We start from the raw sequence: 13,931 nt of genomic DNA, 5'->3' as shown, positions 1-13,931 counted from the left end.
ACGGTTGACCAGCCAACGTGCACGATGAGCAAGAATTCAGCGACAGCGAAATTGATGAAAGAATAAAAAAACATTATTTGGGATGAATGCACGATGGCGCACAAACGAGCTATGCAGGCAGTTGACCGAACGATGAAGGATTTATGAGGTGATTCGAAACTATTTGGTGGGGAGATTTTCGTCAAACGCTTCCTGTCATCACTAAATCTACGGCTGCCGATAAAGTTAATGCATGCCTAAAATCGTCCTCTTTGTGGCGATATGTCAAGAAGTTTAAATTGACCACGAACATGAGAGTCGCTGTGCAGAATGACCCATCCGCTGCTGAATTCTCTAGACAACTGCTGGCGCTCGGCAATGGTGAAATTCCTGTTGATGTTTCGACTGGACTAATATCGTTCCCAGCAAATTTTTGCGAGTTCACAAAATTATAAAATCTCGATTGGATTAGTAAACGGGCAATACTAGCAGCGAAGAATAAGGACGTAGATATTTTGAATTTCGTTATTCAAAGTCAAATCGCTGGAGAACTGCATTCATACAGATCCGTTGACAGCATGACCGACGAGGATGAAGCGACCAGCTATGCAATAGAATATTTAAAATCACTGAATGTGTTAGGAAATCCGCCGCATAATTTGCAACTGAAGGTGGGATCAATTATTATAATGCTGCGGAATCTAAATCATCCGAGATTATGCAACGGTACGCGGTTGTCCGCTAAGAAACTAATGAACAACGTGATTCAAGCGACGATCATCAAGGGCAAATTTAAAGGAGAGGATGTTTTTATTCCGATTATTCCAAAAGATCTTCCATTCCAATGCAAAAGGATTCAGTTCCCAGTTCGATTGGCATTTGCGATGACAATCAATAAATCGCAAAGCCAATCGTTGGAAGTCCGCGGGATAAATCTGGAATATCAATGTTTTTCACATAGGAACTTATACGTAGACGGTTCGCGTGTGGGGAAGACGACATCATTATTTATTTTTTCACCGGATAACAAAATAAAAAATATTGTTTATCACATCACTCTCCACTGATTTGAAGTCATAAAAATTTCACAACATATGAAGTCGTGAAATTGGGGCAAGACAAAGTTCGCCGGGTCCGCAAGTTCTATATAATTTTCAGAAATTGTACCATACAATCAGAGGGACTTCGACCAAAATATAGATAATTTTTTGAGCAATAATGTACCCATTGAATTAACCTCGAATAGATATTTCTTTGGATATATAGCAAAGGCATCCAATTGTGATAATTGCAGATCGTTACTCATAAAAAACGAGCAATTAACAGCTCCATCGGAGCTTTTAATACATGAAAATAATAAGGGAAGCTTACTTCGGCACGCCGAAGTTTGTATACCTTTGCAGTTTGCAATTGGATCATTAAGAATCCAGCCATTGTAGTTTAATTAATAGAAACAAATAAAAGGAAAAATATAAAAATTGTACATTAATGCATAGCATATAATAATTTGGTTTTGATATTTATATTATAAATTTAAATGCTGAAAACGCGAAGTTTGTATACCCTTGCAGATATTATTTCATTACATTTTTCCTATACATACCATATTATGTTTACAGTTTGACAGTTACAGTTTTGCATTCCCAGCTTTACATTTTCTCTACATCTACCGATCGTTTCTATGGCAGCTATATGATATAGTTGTTCGATTTTTATGAAATGTATACCAAAATTCTAGAATAATAAAAAAGGCTTATATCTCAGAGTAGTTGAAAATACGTTGAAAAACACCGATCGTTCCTATGGCAGCTATAAGATATAGTCGTCCGATTTTCATAAAATTTTTATCAAAATTCTGAAATAATATAAAATGTCTATACCTAAAAATGGTGCAAAAATGTTGAAAAACAGCCAAGTTACAATTTTTTTTCTTAAAATTTATCGAACATTTGTATGGCAGCTATATGATATAGTCGTCCGATCCGGCCCGTTCCGACATATATAGCAGTGAGAGTATATAGAAGAATATAAGCAAAGTTTCATTTAGATAACTTAAAAACTGAGGGACTAGTTTGCGTAGAAACGGACAGACGGACGGACAGACGGACGGACAGACGGACATGGGTAAATCGACTCGGCTATTGATGCTGATCGAGAATATATATACTTTATAGGGTCGGAAATGTCTCTTTCCCTGCGTTGCAAACTTCTGACTGAAATTATAATACCCTGCAAGGGTATAAAAATTGTGAAAAATTTAAAAATGACCATGTATACATATCCAATAAAATTAAAAAATATATTTCTAATAAGATACATTGTCAAAACAAAATGTAGAATCGTAGAATGTTTTATAATTCATTTTTCAATGATAAGCAACAATAACACTTGATTCTATTGGAGGAGAAGCTATAGGATTTTTTGATCCGATTTCCATAAAATTTTTAAACATTTGTTAAAAATATTAATCGAAGTTTCATGAATTTATCTCAAAAGTAAGTAAAATATGAAGATTAGTAAGGTTTCAAGTTGATATCACTGAAATTGACGGAGTTATTAATTTTGCCCAAGAAAAGTGATCGACTGAACCATAAGCGTTGGCTCACGCTCAGGACTAAGAGAATTCTGAACATTGGTACTCTACCTTCAATCTAAGCTAGATCCCGTTGGGAAAGAAAATTAGTGATAGTAAGCAAGTGGTCTGATGATTTGGGTAGCGCTAATGAAACGATCGTAACCACAGCTGCTACTTGTCTATTGATAAGTTCCTTTTGTTGTTTTTGGTTATATAAAAAAAACTTTATTAAATAGAAGTCGACTAGACCTCGAATCAAAAGAACTTTGGATAATTTTTTTCTTAAAATCTTTCTACCGTTTCTATGGCAGCGGTAGAAAGACGGACATACCTAGATCGACTCGGATGTTAAGGCTGATGAAGATATATTCTTATATGATATATTCTTTATAGGATCGAAAATGACTCTTTAATGCATTGGAAACTCCTTTCTCAAACTAAGTTTATATCCCTCAAGGGTATAAAAATATCGAAATCGAAATGTTAGGTTAGGTTAGGTTAATCCCCTCGCTAGCTATCCAGGGCCTATTTATGCGGGTTTCGAGATCCTTGAAGATCAAGGTGATTTTCGCAAAGGCAAGGAGTTCGCCTGGCTTCCTCCTAAAAGCATCGTCTAGCGATGCCAGAACCGGTGAGCCTGGGTATCTCATTCTTGCCCTCGTTAGGGCCGGACATTTGCAAATGAGATGCTCCAAGGTTTCGATTGCCTCGGATTCATCACATTTCCGGCATTTGGCGTTGTCGGTAATACCCAGCTTGACTGCATGTGTAGCAGGCAGTGACCTGTAAGAATACCCACTAACATTCTGCAGTCCTTTCGCGGAAAATGCAGCACGTAGTGGGTGAGTTTCTCGTTGTGCTCTTTGCACATGATTTTTGATATTCTTCAGATTGCGGAATAACTCCTCCACCTGTTTTTTGCGTTTGCGTCAGCCCGTCTCTATAGCTCGCTTTGGAGCGTTCTTAGGGAGATAGGGACGTTTTCTGTTCTTTCACTCGCCAGTCCAACGCCTTCCTTTGCAAGTTTGTCCGCGGTTTCGTTACCGTCTATGCCTTGGTGGCTGGGAACCCAGTAGATCCTCACTGACTTAGTCGTGCTTAGGCTATCTAGTGACTCCCTGCTTGCCAGAACATTTTTGGAACTGACCGCTGATGATTGCATGGATCTTATCGCCGCTTGACTGTCTACGAACAAATTGACCGCCTCATGTGGACGGTTTATGCTCTGCGCAAGCTCTGCTGCTTTCCTGATGGCGAATATTTCCGCCTGGAATATACTGCAGTAGTTTGGTAGCTTATACGACAGCCTCATTTTAGGGTCTGAACAGTATATGCCCGCTCCAACTCCTCCTGCCATCTTGGAGCCGTCGGTGTATATATTGATGTATTGAGCATGGTCCTGGCCTGACTTCCAGTCATTTGGTCCCATGAATACTGTTGTGCTTACATCCGGGCACGTTCTGGGTTTCATGTAGTCAGATGTACTGCTCATGTCTCAACCAACTGAACTGTGCCCGAAACCTTGTGGCGACCAGTTTCCTGATGCAACCAGACGTTGTACCGCATTTCCTGGTTTCAGTTGCGCTAATACAGCAGAGTCGGACGCACCACCGATATGTAGACCCAATGCATTAGAGCGGGTGAGAGGCCCCATGTGCTGCTAAGCATCTTCTTGGATGCATATAGCGCTATGGTGGCCTTTTTAACCCTCTCGACTACATTGGCCTTCCACCTCAGCTTGCTGTCAAGTACAATGCCGAGGTATTTGACTTGTGTTTTCAGGGTCAGCCTGGTTTTGTTAATTTTCGGGGGGATCTATTGCGGCACCTTGTATCTCTTGGTGAAGAGAATAAGGTCCGTCTTATCCGCATTGATATTGAGTCTTACCTTCTCCGCACACTCACATATCTCCCTGAGAGTTGTTTCTAAGATCGAGCTGTGGGTCGATCGACAGACTCCCGTGATAATTATGCTTTTGTAATCCGCATAAGCTGTTATCTTTGGTGCTTTCCTCTCGAATCTCTTGATTAGGTCGTTTACCACCAGATTCCATAGAAGGGGCGACAGAACCCCACCTTGCGGCGTGCCTCTGTGCGCTCCTCTTACCATGGAAGCGGTGCCCCAATCTGATTGTACTCGCCGGCAGCTTAGAAGATTCCTTATCCACAAGTTGATAGCGGGGGACGAGTTGGTCGCTTCTAGGCGATCCATTATGGCGCCCGTGCTAACGTTGTTGAATGCCCCGGATATGTCCACGAACACTCCAAGTGCACATACCTTATTGTTTAGGGCTCTCTCAATGGTGGCTACCAACGAATGTAGTGCCATCTCCACTGATTTCCCCTTCGTGTAGGCGTGCTGGTCCTGATGTATAGGTCCAGCAGCTTTTCCAGCGTTTTAAGTAGGAATGAGGTGAGGCATATCGGTCTGTAATCCTTGGGGCTCATGTGGCTGCACTTTCCTGCTTTGGGCAGGAAGACAATCCGAGAGGTCCTCCATTGCTTAAACAAGCTGTATATATTGCGTAGAGCCATGGGGTGATCACTTGGTCGCCTGCAGCATGGCTGGGAATATTCCATTTAGTCATGGTGCTTTTATCCTCGCAAAGGAGTCTATAGCCCAGTGGATTCTACTAGAGGATATTAGATCTTTTGGGAGATGCTCTTTTCCAGTTGCTAGGTCCTGGTGCTTATTTGCATCGGGTACTTCAGTGCATCCTGGGAAATGCGCATGCATTAGTGCTGTTAGGGCCTCTTCGCTGCCCTCAGTCCACTGTCCGTCGTCGCGTTTAAGCTGACTGCTTCGAAAGCAGCTTCCGGAGTCTAGCCGTTTCCGGGGCAGTCTCTATATTGGAGCAGAAGTTTCTCCATGAGTTTCTCTGCGCCTTGCGTATTTCCTTCTTGTAGTCCCTTAGAAGGACTTTGTATTCCTCATTGATGATGTCATCTTTCGCCTGCTTGGCGATTTTGAAGAATCTTTGAGTTTGTTGCGTCGGAGTGAAAGGTCCTTATTCCACCAGGGTGGCCTGGTCCTCTTTCTCGTGTCCGATATAGGGCATGATGCGTGGTACGCATTCAGCAGTTCTTTGGAGAGGGTCTCTAGGGACTTTTCTATGTCTTCCGCCGATTCTACCTTGCCCGGAGAGATCGCGAGCCGTGTCACGATAGTCTCCTTGAACTTTCCCCAGTTAGTATTCCGAGGGTTCTTGAAGACTAATTGTTTTGGAGAGTGTTCGAATGCGTATTGGAACCGTATGTACTTGTGATCTGAGAAGGATGGTCTCTCAAGGACTGTCTATTCTGATACCAAAGTACCTTGTCACCTTACAAGAGTAAGATCTAGAACGTTTGAGGAGGTGGGACCTGCAATGGTGTGTCCCTCCCCCACGTTTGCTATACTTAGGTTGGTTGAGAGTATAAAGTCTAAGAGATACTCACCTCTGTCGTTTATGTCGGGGCTCCCCAATACGCAGTGGTGCGCGTTGGCGTCTGCACCCATGAGCAGTTGCTGGTTCTTCGGGCTGGCTTCTACCAGGCTTCTGAATTCTTCTGGTGGGGCCGTCCTGTCGTGTGCCATGTAGCAGGAATTTACCAAATTTTTCGCGCTCTCTAGCATCACCACGCCACCAGAGTTGTAATGAGACATAAGGTTGACGGGTAGACCCTTTCGTACAAGTACGGCGGTTCTATTCCTGCTTACCGTTGGTGGATGGAGCAAATTGTAATTTGCGGACTTCAGTCCGAGGGTTTAGCATTCGTAATTTCAGGACGTGAGGTCTCAGTCGGCTTCGATTTAATAAAAATCAAAGGCGTGACTGTAGCCAAGAACAACAAAAAGAACATGTCAATAGACAATTAGTAGCTGTGGTTACGATCGTTTCGTTGGCGCTACCCTACTCATCAGACCACTTGCTAACTATTGCTAATTTTCGTGGTACTTTACCTTCAATCTAAACTTAGACCGGTTAGGAATCCTAAGCTTCGGTGTAAAGGCAAAAGCATACCACGAAAATCGGCAATAGTTCTTTTCGTTGTTTTTGAACCAGTTGTTTGGCATGCAGTCTGTCAGACTTGTCAGAGGCCAAGCTTAAAAGCTTATACGTATGGTAGTAACTGAGAATTTTTACGCATGTGCAACATTGATCTTTGGTGTACATTAAGGGATACGATTACATTGGTACATAAATGCATTAAAAACAAAGGCTCCGCAGTTGAGATGAATAAACTTAAGAATTGTATTAGTTACATTAACAACAAAAAATATTGCGTATTTCAATCCAATCCAATTATAAATGTATTTTATGCACCACCAGTGTTTCTACGGTGCCATGTGAACTATAGGCTATAGTCCTCTGACTTAGACTAAATTATGGCCGCGGCTTCATACAAGCTAGTGCAACGTAACAATCATACACAAAAAAAATCTTAAAAAATCATTTAACGAAAATAAAATGCCAGAATTCCCGCAAATGACTTTTGAAAAAAGCCAGATTTGGCAGGAAAAAGCGAAGCAGTGCCAAGAACTGCTAGGGTTGAATGACTTGTTAGCACTGGGTTTTATAGTTTGGTAGTTGTTTATTAATTAATATATAAGGACGGTGATACACTATGGATAATACATACAAGCACGTGCTTGTTCGTGTTGCTAAGGAAATAAAAGAAAAGAATGCGAAGCAATTCTACTGGCGTGCTGCCTGATTGATTGCTTGCATGCATACTGAGTGGGCTAATATTAAAGTTTTTAGTTTACGAAGGCTATCTACGCTAAAGCCGCGTGAAGTGAAAAGTAAAAAGTTCTTTTAAATCGATTTGACGCGTTTACTGTAGACGGAATACTGAGGGCTCCAAACGTGAAATCCATATTCTAAGATAGGAGAAACTAGAGAAGTATATAGAGAGGGGGTCATTGATTTCTTATGACCACCGTTTATTCACCATACACGAAATAACATCGATAAAGTCAAGTTAAAGATCCAGGCGAACTCCCATACCATCAACTTTAGAGCAGCAGTTCAGCATATAAGTCGATAGCTTCAGAACGACACGAAAGAATGTTATTAGCTTTTATTTAGAGCCGTATAATTTAAATAAGCTTACGTGGCACCATGTCTGAAAAGTATTAAGATCTGATTGTAAGTCTGACTGGCAAGCAGCGTCCTTGTATTGCACACAAAGTTTAACGTCATAAAAGGTGATTACATTTTCGAAAAGTTTTGTGATGCTGGTACCCGTCGGGAATCTTGTAACGTTGGGAGGGCAAAAGCAAACCTCGAAAATCGGTAATAGTAAATATGCCAGGTTTGCTTTTGCCGAAGTAAACTTCCTTTCGTGTTTTAGTTATTGATGACCTTCCCCTAATAAATACAACAACTTACAATTTGGAACTCAATTCCATCTTAATGAATAATTTTTTAAATTAATACTCCGCTGGGTATTATTTTAGTTTGCAATCAGCAACAACAACCGAGATATGCCCGTCAGTCCGTCTATGCTTCCGTCTCTTCGTCCGGGTGTCCATTTCTATGTAAATTAATCTCTCTCGGACGTACAAGATTAAAAATGTGTGTAATTTAATTCCGATTTTGCTGTCTGCGAGTATTCAGGGCATTTTCGTAGCAGGTTTTCTGGGCAGGATTAGCCGCGACAGTGCCGTCTGCGAGTATTCCGGGCCCGTGCACAATAGTTTGTACCCTCAGTGTCAGCTACGATAGTGCCGCCTGTGCGTATCCATGCGTGTTCATAGAATTTTCACAGTAGGATTAGCTGCGACAGTGCCGTCTGCGAGTACTCCGGACCCGGGCGAAATGTTTTTTACCCTCAGTGTTAGTTACAGTCAGGTCGCCTGTGCGTATCCCAACATTCTCATAGAGTTTTCACTATAAGTGCCCGGGTGGCCGCCGGTACATGACTCGGTGAACCGAGTAAGAATTTACCACATACAACATTATGATACCCCTCCTCAACTGTCTCAAAGATACAAAATTTTATCTCATGAGGATCCTGGGCGGACTGAGACGCCGCATCATTACAATATTTATTTTTACCGTTTACACATTTAATTAAAATAACATCATTGAGCATATATGGCTAACGTAAAAGAACCTTTTCAGTTAATACTTACTCTACGTCCCGCTTCATTATTATGCAAGTTCATTAGGCTTCTTGCCTTCGCAGTGGTACGAACTTGAATTCCAACGTTATCATTTTCTTTGGCATTACTGATAAACCGATTTATTGGTAATACTGGTTCATCTATTACAGCACGTTGATTTTTTCGCTTTCCCTTACGGCGTTGCTCGACAATGTCTCCGTTAAAAAATTTTGAATTTATAATTTCTCTATTAATTTTATCCTGCAATAAAAAGAGGATTATTTAATATGTGTTATAAAATAACATTTAGTTTTGAAAATATCAAAAACCATTATAAACATTTATGTAAACATACATAAGTATGTATCCAAAAGGTAACCTGAAGATAAAAATTGCAATCTTTAAGTATTAATAAAGGCTTCACCACCAGGATTTACAGCCATCACAATCCGAAAGAGGATTATTACTAGATGCTAAATACAAGTTCAAATTCCGACTTACTAAACCTAAATCAGAAGCCTATTTAATTTGTAAAATATATGATTAATTTGGACCATATGCAGGATACTGTAAATCATTGCTGAAGAGAGTCCACGCAATGCATCCACACCAGCGAGGAGATGTTGAAGTCGCCAAAAACAAAGATGAACCACAAGTCATCCAGATCATTGCTAATATGGGCAATATTATCCACATGGGCCGTATAAAATTCGAATATGAAAGCACTGCGCGTCAAACTTCGAGCCAACGAACGGTGATGCAATGCTTCGTTTCAGTGCTTCAAGCTCAAACATTGGGTGCTTGCATATCTGTGAATCCGACGCCCCCTCGCAGCGGAGAGTTTTTACGACTCGGAGCAATTCGATTATGATGGCCTTTCCCCTTTTATTTTAAAATGTTGTATTGGCGATCTGTCTAAGCCATTTAAAATCAACTTTAATAAACCTCTCCCCAGTGGTGTATTTATTCAGGGATGGTGCTAAAATTATAGTCTCTAACTACAGACCAATTTCAAAGCTTAGCAATGTCTCGAAGATATTTGAGGAAGTTGTAGCTAAGCACCTCGCACTCCTTATTGGTAGCACTATTAGCTCCAACCAGCATTGTTTTATGCCTGGGCGGTCGACTACCACAAACTTGGCTGTATTGTACCATTTTTGGATTAATGTCTTTTTGAATCATAGCCAAGTGGATGTTGTATACACTAATTTGATCAAAGCATTCGACAAAGTAAGCCACAACATACTACTACTACTATTGGCTAAGCTAAAAAATGGGCTTCAACTCATCAATGCTTATATAGCAACTTCTGGCCTTCCTCAGGAGAGTGCCTTGGGCCCATTTCTTTTTATTCTTTTCATGAACGATATAAGCTAATGCTTTACGAATTCTGAATTTATTTTGTTTGCTGATGATTTAAAAATATTGAAGTCAGTGAATTCAGCTCTGGATAGCGCTAAGCTCCAGAATGATTTGTATTGGAATTGGCGGTCTCTTAATAAGCTGCCTTTGAACCTTGCTCAATGCTTCTCTGTTATGTACAGCAAACGCTAGGTTTTATGTTTCCCTATCTTGTGTGCATGAAGCCTAAGATTTGGGTGTAATGTTTGATGCCAAATTTCTTTTTATTGAGCACATTAATTATACAGTTCCCAAAGCGTATGCAATGTATGGTTTTATAAGGCGTAATGTGGTTCAATTTTCTGACCCTTACACCTTTATTCGTCTTCGTTTGAGGATAGAAGAATTGTATCTGCCATAATTGACTGACCCGCATTGTTAAGCTATGTTAATATTTGTGTTCCGGCTAGGAACATAAGATGATCTTTTGAACCGTTTTCGATTCCAATTTGCAGAAAAAACTATGCCCCAAATGAGCCCATTACTACTGCTTTAATTTACTTTAATAAATGGCCGCCAAATATGCGATTGGATCCAACTTCCCGAAGACATAAGAAAACATTGTTCCTTTATTTAGCCTCAATTTCTATTAATTATTGTCAAAATAAATTAATAAATAAATAATTTCAAAATTGTAAGGCATTAGCACGCAACAGCTCAGAAATTCCATCTTTCGAAAAAAACAATTCAAGCACTGATTTCAGCAAAAATTGATTAATGTATTACGCAATAATTGATCCTAATAATGTATTTGTTTTGACTTAAATATATAAAGTTTTTTATTTATCAACTAAATTCATTGGAAAGAGCAGCAGTTTAGCATATAAATCGTAAGCTATGGAACCACACGAGATAACGCCATTGGCATTCATTTAGAGCCGTATAAGTTTAATAAGTTTTGTGGCACCATGTCTGGAAATTATTAAGATATAATTGTAAGTCTGACTGGCAAGCAGCGTCCTTATATTGCACAAAGTTTGACGTCGCACTGTAGCGCCTCTCGAACAAAAGCCGTTGCAAAAATAGGAAAATTCATAATCATAGAATCGACTTTTACCATACAAATCCGACCCAATTCATTATTTTCACGTTTTCTGGCTAAAGTAGTCTATAACTTTTGAAGCTACCCAGAGCCGGCAACTACACTATGACTAGGCCTGCGTGTATTTTTACTAATCCAGAATTTTTTTTTTTCATCGGCTGCGTTCAGCTGTGACTCTGCCAATGCGAAGCAAATAACCGAAAAACCTCAGGGTAAAAACTAAACGAATATTTCAAAAAGTACACAAACTGCAACTGTAAATGAGGACCTATTCAACACGTTGGCTGCACCTTCTGACCCGTTTATTTAATTTTCGAGGCACGAAAAGTCTCGAAAAGAAATAACATCAAATGATTATAGTTCAAAAATGCTTAGTTTATAGACATAAAAATATAAGCATTTATTAATAAGTAGTCAAAATGAAAAAAAACAAGAAAGGAAGCTAGCTTCGGCACGCCGAAGTTTGTATACCCTTGCAGATATTATTTCATTACATTTTACCTATACTTATTATGTTTACAGTTTGACCGTTACAGTTTTGCATTCCCAGCTTTACATTTTCTCTACATCTACCGATCGTTTATATGGCAGCTATATGATATATATATATATATATTTGTCTGATTTTTATGAAATTTATACCAAAATTCTAGAATAATAAAATAAGCTTATATCCCGGAGTAGATGAAAAAACGTTGGAAAACAAGGAAGTAATAATTTTTTTTCCTAATAATTTCCCGATAGTTCCTATGGCAGCTATATCATATAGTCGTCCAATTTTCATAAAATTTTTACCAAAATTCTGAAATAATATAAAATGGCCATATCTAAAAAATTATGCAAAATGTTTAAAAACAGCAAAGTTATAATTATTTTTCTAAAAATTTATCCAACATTTGTATGGCAGCTATATGATATAGTCGTCCAATCCGGCCCGTTCCGACATATATAGCAGTGAGAGTATATAGAAGACTATATAGAAGATATGCAAAGTTTCATTCAGATAGCTTTAAAACTGAGGGACTAGTTTGCGTAGAAACAGACAGTCGGACAGACGGACATGGCTAGATCGACTCGGCTGTTGATGCTGATCAAAAATCTATATACTTTATAGGGTCGGAAACGTCTCCTTCACTGCATTGCAAACTTCTGACTGAAATTATAATATAATAATATATAATATAATTCTGTTCAAAATATTTTTATTTGTAAAAATGAACAAAAATAAAGCAAAAAGATTAAAAACCTTTTGTTTTTAAAAATTCGTTTTCATAGGAATAAATTTATTTTTTCAGTTTTATACCCTATAAATAGGCGAATTTGTGGGCGTGGCACATTATGCAGTATGTACATTTAAAAATTTAACAACAAAAACCATAATTTCTTTTTCTTATTTACAATAATAAAGGCTCAATATCTTAACAACATTGTGTCGAAGTTTTACATCGGAACCCACGATAACTCAAAATCTACCGAACCGATCGGTTTAAAATTTGTTACATAAAATCTTTAATTTATTCTACTACATGTACTTACCACAATTTTTTTGTATTGAATTATATTATTTATTTAACAAATAAATTCAATTTTGACACCCAATGTTGATAAAAAAAATCGGGGAAAAAAATAAAATCGTTATGTTAGTACCTCGGAACACGTATCCCTAAACAAATGAAATATGACATATTTTTTGATATCGGATAATTCTGCAAATGGACGGCGCAAAAAAACTTGTTGTGGAGGAACTCAGGAGATTCCATATAACTCTGAGACCGGAAAATACTTTTTAATACAAAATTAAACAAACAAAAATTTGAAACGTTTTGTTACTGTTTGTTACTACCCGATTCTTTATCATTCGGGATGAAGAAATTGAAAAATTTCAACTTATGGAAGGCTTAATTTATGACCTTGTTCTATAGTAGAGGGTAGCAAAGTTAAGTGTTCATTCTGCGTTCTCGTATTTTCTTTGATATCAATAGGTTACTAACATTAGTTTAAATAGACTTTAAATTATTTTCTCACCTTTAATTCCAGCATTTCACTTTCCTTTAATTTCGAATTAAATATTTCCTTGGTAATACGCTGCTGAAGCTCTAAAAGGTCCTGGTGTGTGCTTGAACTTTTGCTATTATTCTTGAGTGGAATATCTTTTAGTTTGTTGCTCTGTGTTTGTTGTAAATCTTTTTCACTTTTTTTTATTTCTATGTTAAAATCTTCAGATATTTTTGTATCGTCAGCCTGCATTCGAATTTTTTTAATTCCTTCGCGTGCTCGATTTCGATTAACTCCACGAGTTTCTCGATTAGCTTCCTTTTCACGAACATCTATAAAGTCCGTTGCAAATCTGTTTAAAAAGAAATTAAAATATTATTTTACAATAATTATTTATCTGTATAACTTTACTTGAATCGTAGCAGCACTTTCAGAAAAACAAATGTTTACAATAACACAAAGAAGAAGTGTTTTGCTGTGCAAGATTACGCAAATCAACCTACATATGTTACAGCGTGGCACTAAAGTCACGATACAGCAGACGAATTTACTTATCATAACAAATACCCCCTTATTTAAATATAAACAAATATAAGAAAGGAAGCTAATTTCGGCACGCCTAAGTTTGTTCCTATGTAACTATGTATATGATATAAATGCATAGGAACGATTTTCATAAAATTTTTACCAAAATTCTGAAATAATAAAAGAAGCTCATTTCTAAAAGTAGATAAGAATATGTTGAAAAACAACGAAGTTATAATTATTTTTTATTTTCCTATTCATTCTCCGATCTTTCCCATGGCAGCCATAAGATATAGTCGTCCGATTTTCATAAAATTTTTACCA

At 38.3% G+C, this 13,931-nt stretch overlaps 1 protein-coding gene across 5 annotated transcripts in view; it reads right to left on the bottom strand.

Moving 5' to 3' along the window:
* Wnt5 (Wnt oncogene analog 5) overlaps positions 1–13,931 on the bottom strand; it is a 166,720-nt gene that overhangs the window by 22,360 nt on the left and 130,429 nt on the right. For all 5 annotated transcript variants that reach the window (XM_070288060.1, XM_070288071.1, XM_041776506.2 and 2 more), the window contains 2 exons: positions 13,113–13,434; positions 8,675–8,905 (listed from right to left, as the gene is read on the bottom strand). In XM_070288060.1, coding sequence (XP_070144161.1) covers positions 8,675–8,905; positions 13,113–13,434 — 553 coding nt within the window. The remainder of the gene's footprint in view (positions 1–8,674; positions 8,906–13,112; positions 13,435–13,931) is intronic.

Source organism: Drosophila kikkawai, chromosome 2L (assembly GCF_030179895.1).
Source record: "Drosophila kikkawai strain 14028-0561.14 chromosome 2L, DkikHiC1v2, whole genome shotgun sequence".
Classification (NCBI taxonomy): domain Eukaryota; kingdom Metazoa; phylum Arthropoda; class Insecta; order Diptera; family Drosophilidae; genus Drosophila; species Drosophila kikkawai.
This window is presented reverse-complemented; position numbering and strand designations above follow the sequence as displayed.